The 6398-nt window shown below is 34.1% G+C and overlaps 1 protein-coding gene across 1 annotated transcript in view; it reads left to right on the forward strand.

Moving 5' to 3' along the window:
* The first annotated feature begins 723 nt into the window (after nt 1-723).
* The window catches only part of FAM3C (FAM3 metabolism regulating signaling molecule C), a 40984-nt gene continuing 35309 nt past the window's right edge, over nt 724-6398 (forward strand). Inside the window, exons 1-2 of the mRNA XM_044678096.1 lie at nt 724-736; nt 5621-5725. Of these exons, the coding sequence (XP_044534031.1) occupies nt 724-736; nt 5621-5725 (118 nt within the window). The remainder of the gene's footprint in view (nt 737-5620; nt 5726-6398) is intronic.

The raw sequence follows: 6398 nt of genomic DNA on the forward strand, positions 1-6398 counted from the left end.
AGTGAGGACTCCTATATGGGGAAAGAGCTAAATAGTCATGGTAGTTGAATATAATTGAATATCAGTGCTTGGTAAAATAATGACAAGTAATGGACATATGATTTAAAAGACTCTCAGGGAGCCTTAAACTGATTGAATAAAGTAGAACAGTACAATGACTACATTAATGTTAATGAAAACAATACCAGGATTGCACTTGAATTAATTATGGTGGACAGTATCAGCTCTAGAGAGGAGAAGATATAGCCATATCACTCATTTCACAGAGAACTGAGAGACTGGGTGTAAAATGTAGCACATAAATTAATTTGCCTCCTCATTATTGTTAACGTTTTCTTTGTAACAAGGCAGAAAATGACTTGATCTAGAGACATTAATAAAAAGGGGGGGATCAAATGAGATAATGTATGTAAAGTACTATATATTTCCAAAGTAATAAGAGTAAGCTTTTTTAAAATAGCAGACTGTTAATATTTATGTGTTCTGAATAAATTAACTCAGTAGAAGTTAGTTTGAAACCTTTGTTCTTTTGTGAGTACTGTGGATGAGTAAAATGGATAGGAGAAAAAAACCTAGTGCCATTTATTAGGAAATTTTTGAATTTTTATTAAAAATTAAAATGATATATTTTAAAGAATTATGCTGATTTAGATGTAATGATTTATTTGATCATTTTAGGATGCTTCTTCAATGAAATAGTGCCCATAGATTGAAAACGCAAACATGAGGATGGCAGGTAAGATATTTATTTAATTTGTATTTGCATTAATTTGGAAATAAATCATATTATTCATTAATGAATAAAAATTAGGAGTTTTAAAAATATTTTGTCTCTAGGGAAGGATAAAAAGTTTTAATTTGAGGAATTATGATATTAGCAGTATAATTCTTTTTTCATGATGATGGATATACTTTGTAGTATATTATGCTTAATGAAAGTAATATTTCTTAGACATTATAATGTCTAGCTTCTACAATTAAGGTAACTTTTTATATTGTGTGACTTAAATATATTTAAGCTATTATGAAGTTCTTTGTATCATATGGTAAGCATTTTAGGAATCAATAGTGAAATGTCAGCTGAAATGACATCTGAAAAACTTGCTTGTTTTCATTTGTAAAACTCTTTCTTACCAGTATACAGTGAGGTTTTGGGATCTTTTCTTTCTCCTTTATTGAAGCTTGAATTTAAAATTTCAGTATCTTCCATTCATATGCTAAAAACCCAATTCAATTAACATGTAGTAAACATTTATGATCTGCTGGGCACTAGAATTCGCCTTGTTACAGGAGTTTTTGCTCTAAAAGAGCTTACCTTCTTAGATGGTAGCTTGGAATGGTAGCATGTATAAAAGTAAAGTCACAGTGATGCAGAGAGCTTTCTGATGATTGGAGGCATCAAGAATGACATAGCAAGTAGTTCACTTGAGCTATATTTTGAAGGAAGCTAGAAATTACAGGAGCAAGTATTTCAGTTAGTCAATCAACAAACATTTATCAAGTGCCTGCTTTGCTCCTTTAAAAAAAAATTATAAGCGAGATGATCTCTGTCTCCAAGGATCTTGAATTTGAATGAAGGTGACATGAACAGAAATTTAGAGGGTTGTGAGAGAGAGCATGGGTGTTAGTAGTTGGCAGGGATCAAAAAAGGTTGTTTGTGGAAGGTAGTTCTTAATTTTAATATATTGAAGGAAATCAGGAATTCCCAGAGATAGAAGTGAGAACGCAGTGCATTTGTGCCATGAGAATGGTCAGTGAAATGGTCCAGAGATGAGAATGTAGTTTTGTGTGTGAAGAGCCAAGATAACCAGACCATACAGTATATGATTGGTAGTAATGTATAAGAAGATGAGAGAGAAAGATAACAAGTGGCTTGATTTAATTTAATTTCAATACCAAATAGAAGAGATTATATTTAATCCTAAAGGTAATAAGTAGTCACTGGAATTTTAGTAAGTGAGTAATATTGTCAAACCCTTCCCCCCCCCCCCATAGGAAAACTTATTAGGTGACTGCGTGGAGGAAAGATTAAAGAAGGGATAGCTTCCTCCTGATTAATAAATGTTTATTTTCTCTCTCTGCAGCCCTACCTCATATTGAAAAGAAAAAAAAAAATCCCTTGTAAAAAAATATCCATAGTCAAGCAAAACACATTCCTATATTAGTCATGTGAAGATAGATTTGAGGTAAGATATACAATGTCATTTTTGAGGAACAGCTAGCAGACTAATTGGCAACAATGGAGAATATGTAAAGGAGACAAAATAATAAAAAAGACTAGAAAGATAGGTGGGAGGCTTAAAGTGCCTAGCCAAGGTAATTGTATTTTATTCTAGAAACAATAGGGAACCATGGAACTTTTAAAAAAGTAGTGAACATGGACATTATCAGAATTGTGTTTTAAAATGATTGGTTTGTCACCTGTAAGAGGTTGGATTAGAGAATGAAGAAACTGTAATCAAGGGGTCCACTTAAGAGGAGGCCATTATAGTGAGGGTTGGTAAGTTTCTATACTAGGATAGATAAAGGGTTCGTGAGTGGAAAGAGTATGAATGTAAGCAGTGATGTAGAGCTAGAATGAACAAAACTTGGTAAGTGGGTATAGAGATGGAGAAAAAGGAAGGAGTCAAGAATCAAGTAGTGGAGACAAGATAAGAGCCTTCAGACAAGTGGGAAAGCTCTAAGAGCATTGTTATAGAAGATTACAGAATAATGAATGCAGGAAGTGAGAAGGGAGGGTGACACAGAGAGATCAAGAAGGAAGAGGACTGAGAAAAGATCATTGCAGTAATTTTGGAGAAAGCATTGAAAAGTAGAGTAGCAAGTTGGCTTACAAAGGATTGAAGAATGAGTTCTTAGGTCCTAGGTTCAAATTTGGCCTCAGACACTTCCTAGCTGTGTGACCCTGGACGAGTCACTTGACCCCCATTGCCTACCCTTACCACTCTTCCACCTAGGAGCCAATACACAAAAGTTAAGGGTTTAAAAAAAAAAAAAGAATAAGTTCTAGAAGTGGTGAGGAATTAATATTTATAACCCTTAATAGAATTGTAGCAAGTGAACTAATATATCAACATTGTATGTGGAGAGATGAGTAAAATACTTAAGTAAAATATCAGGTGATTAGATATTTTGCAGTAAAAACTTGTATCTATGTTAGAGAAACTATACTAAAAGCATTAAATAATTATTTACAAAAAATATTACAAAAAATATGAAAATAGTTTTTGTTGGGCCTGTAAGTATAAAACAATACATTCTTCCATAGATAATTAGGGGAGGGAGTATCTTGGTGAACCAGTTTTCTGTTTCCCATTCCTATCTAGTATTCTTTTTAGCTTTACTTTGAAACCATGTTTCTTTCCATGGATTGCCTATGCCCTGGAGGTAGTTGCTGCTCATAAATACCTAGTAAATACCTGCTCTGCATAGAGATTAGGTAATTTTAATTACCTACATCTCATAGGCAAACAATAGATTGTTTTCCTAGGGGATACTTCTCAGAAGTATCTAAGATGTGTTAGCATGAACAAACAAGTCATTGAATAATGTAATTTTAGAATAGGAAGGAACCTTAGCTATTGTGTGTCCAACCGCCCCCTCAGTTTACACATATGGAAGTTAAGCTGAGCTTATCTAGTGGCAGAGCTGGGGCTAGAACCCAGAGCTTTCTTGACTTTCTATTTGGTGTTGACAGAAGATGCACATTAAGGGAAAAAAATTCAAAATCATGATTAGGCTTTTTAAAAAAATCTTTTTGTTAAACAACAACATTATTTTTAAAGAAATTAAAGCTCAGATATACCTGAAAGATCTCTTATTTTGCTGACATATGTAATCCTTTCCCCTTCTAGTGACTTAGTAGATGGCCTCAGTGATAAACTGTAGCTGAACAGTTTATTACTTTTTGCCCAACCTAGGGATGAGCCTTCCCATATTTAACTATACTGGTTCTTGGACATCAGCATAGATCTAATACTGTACCAGTACTTAAAGTCTTTCTGGTTTGCTTTCTGGAGTTATCTTTGGGCCTAGCAGTAGAACTTGGGAAAGAAAGCTCAAATATAAATGTATTACTAATTTTTTTTAACTGAAGCTGTGATTTCATTGATAGGTTAACTTCTTGTGAAGAAACATGATGTGCCAGTGTACTTGTTGTACAATTTATAGTCTTTGAGAGTTACCTGGAGTGCTGGGAGATTAAATGATTTACCAGAGGCCACACAGACAGTATGTCTCAGAGGCAAGAGTTAAAACTCAAGTCTTTGATTTAGAGGCCCACTTCTCTGTTTACTGTTCTATACTGCTTCTTAGAAAAATAAAAAATTTTAATTATGTTTCAGACAATATGTTTAATCTTGAGAAGTTTTACATGTGTAAATATAACTATACACCCCCTTTACTCATTCTGAGATCTTTTTAGAAGAGCCTCAGAGTTACTCTTTTCCACACCCATTCACCATCTCTCATTCCACAGTTGGTTGTAGAAATGCTATCCATGCTTAGCTCATACAGCCCTTCTAATTTTTCCTAGATCAGTTGTTTCCTTTTTTTTTTTTTTTTTTATTACATCGATGATTGGATTGTCAAGGCAGCTAGGTGTAACTTAGTGAGTAGATAGAGCCCTGTGCTTTAGTTAGTTAGGAAGACATAAGTCCAAATCTGGCCTCAGATCCTTTCTAGCTATGTGACCCTGAGCAAGTCATTTAACTCGGGTTACCTGGCAGGGTTGTTGGACAGAACAAATAAGACAATATTTGTAAAGGTTAACACAGTGCCTGGCACTAAGGAGAAACTTAATCAGTACTTCTTATTTTACCGTCTCCTTTCTGTGATGACTTTTATTTTCTGCTTCCTTTGGCTATTGCCAAGGGATAACCTGTCTCACAAGCAATATTCCTTCTCAGGGTTCTTGCCCTGCCTGGAGAAGCCTGGAGAGAATTCCCCTCACTCTACTCTTTTATGCCTACTTCTAACTGTTTCTCTCCAGCTCTAGTTAGGAGGAGAAGTGAAAATGAAAGAAGGCTCCCTAAAATAACAAGATGGAAAATTGCAGTGGGTTTTTGGATCAGGGTTGGGGGATTAGTGGATAGTGAGACAAGGTTTAAGATTATTGTTGATAGCTAATAAAAAGTTGTTATTCATCTGTCTGCTGAGGTTAGTATAGCCAACACTACTTGGTACCTTTCAGTAACTTGTTCAATACTTTACCCTGTTTACCAGTAGAGCTAGTCATTCACACAACCTCTCTGTTGTTTTTCTTTGTGTGTGTGTGTATGTGTATACTGGTGTGTTACATTGTATATAGGACAGTGAGTCTACTGATTATCACTCAAGTGGTTTTTCCAGTAATAATAAAACATTTATTATAAAGGCCATACATGCCTATTCTCATTGACTATTAATGAGCATTTTTGTATTGGACAGGTTAGTACATGACGGGTTTTAACATGGTTAAAAATTATCTGAGTCCATTATCTACTTGCTAACTTTCATTTGCTGGTTATTGGATTGTGATTTGTGATTATTAATACTATACGTAGGATTTCATATACATATATTTCTTAAAAGATTATATGAAAATTTTATGAAATGACTTAAGCTGTTCCCTATTCTCCAGGTGCTATAAAGTTGGTGGTTGCTGTTGCAGTATTTCTACTGACATTTTATGTTATATCTCAAGTATTTGAAATAAAGCTAGATTCAAACTTAGGAAATTTATTTGGTAAGTTTCTTTTGTTTCTTTTTAACTCTTATTCTTTATAATTTCTAGGTCTGCAAGTTTTCTTTACCCCAAGTTGCCATTTTGTTTTCTTTTTTCTAAAAGAAGTAAATTTGATTATTTTGATCCTTTGTAATATTGAAATGCAAATAATAGTGGCTCTTAAAATTATCAAATGTCATGGAACATATACTACATGTAAGAGTCTGTCATAGGGAAACAAAATTAAAATACATATTCTCAATGACCCTGGGGAGGGGAAATTTTTTTTTTTTTTGGATAAAAATGTCAACTTTTTTAAATGAATAAAAATGCATTTTCTCTCCCTGTCCACTGTTCATTCCTGGGAGGGCAGGGGAGAGGGAGGGAGGAAGAAAGTGACAAACAAAACCCTTGTAGTGTTATACATAGTCAGAAAAAGCAATTCCCTCATCGGTTCATACACACAATCAGGAGAACAATTTATGAAATAACAGCAACATTGTAATGACAAACAACTTTGATCTTAAGAACACTGATTGACCTCATGGCAAAACATGATTCTAGAAGACCTCTAAAGCTTGGGATCAATGTCTCTGTCTGTCTGTCTGTCTGTCTGTCTGTCTGTCTGTCTGTCTGTCTGTCTCTCTCTCTCTCTCTCTCTCTCTCTATATATATATATATATATATATATATA

The sequence above is a fragment of the Gracilinanus agilis genome, chromosome 5 (assembly GCF_016433145.1).
Source record: "Gracilinanus agilis isolate LMUSP501 chromosome 5, AgileGrace, whole genome shotgun sequence".
Taxonomy (NCBI): Eukaryota; Metazoa; Chordata; class Mammalia; order Didelphimorphia; family Didelphidae; genus Gracilinanus; species Gracilinanus agilis.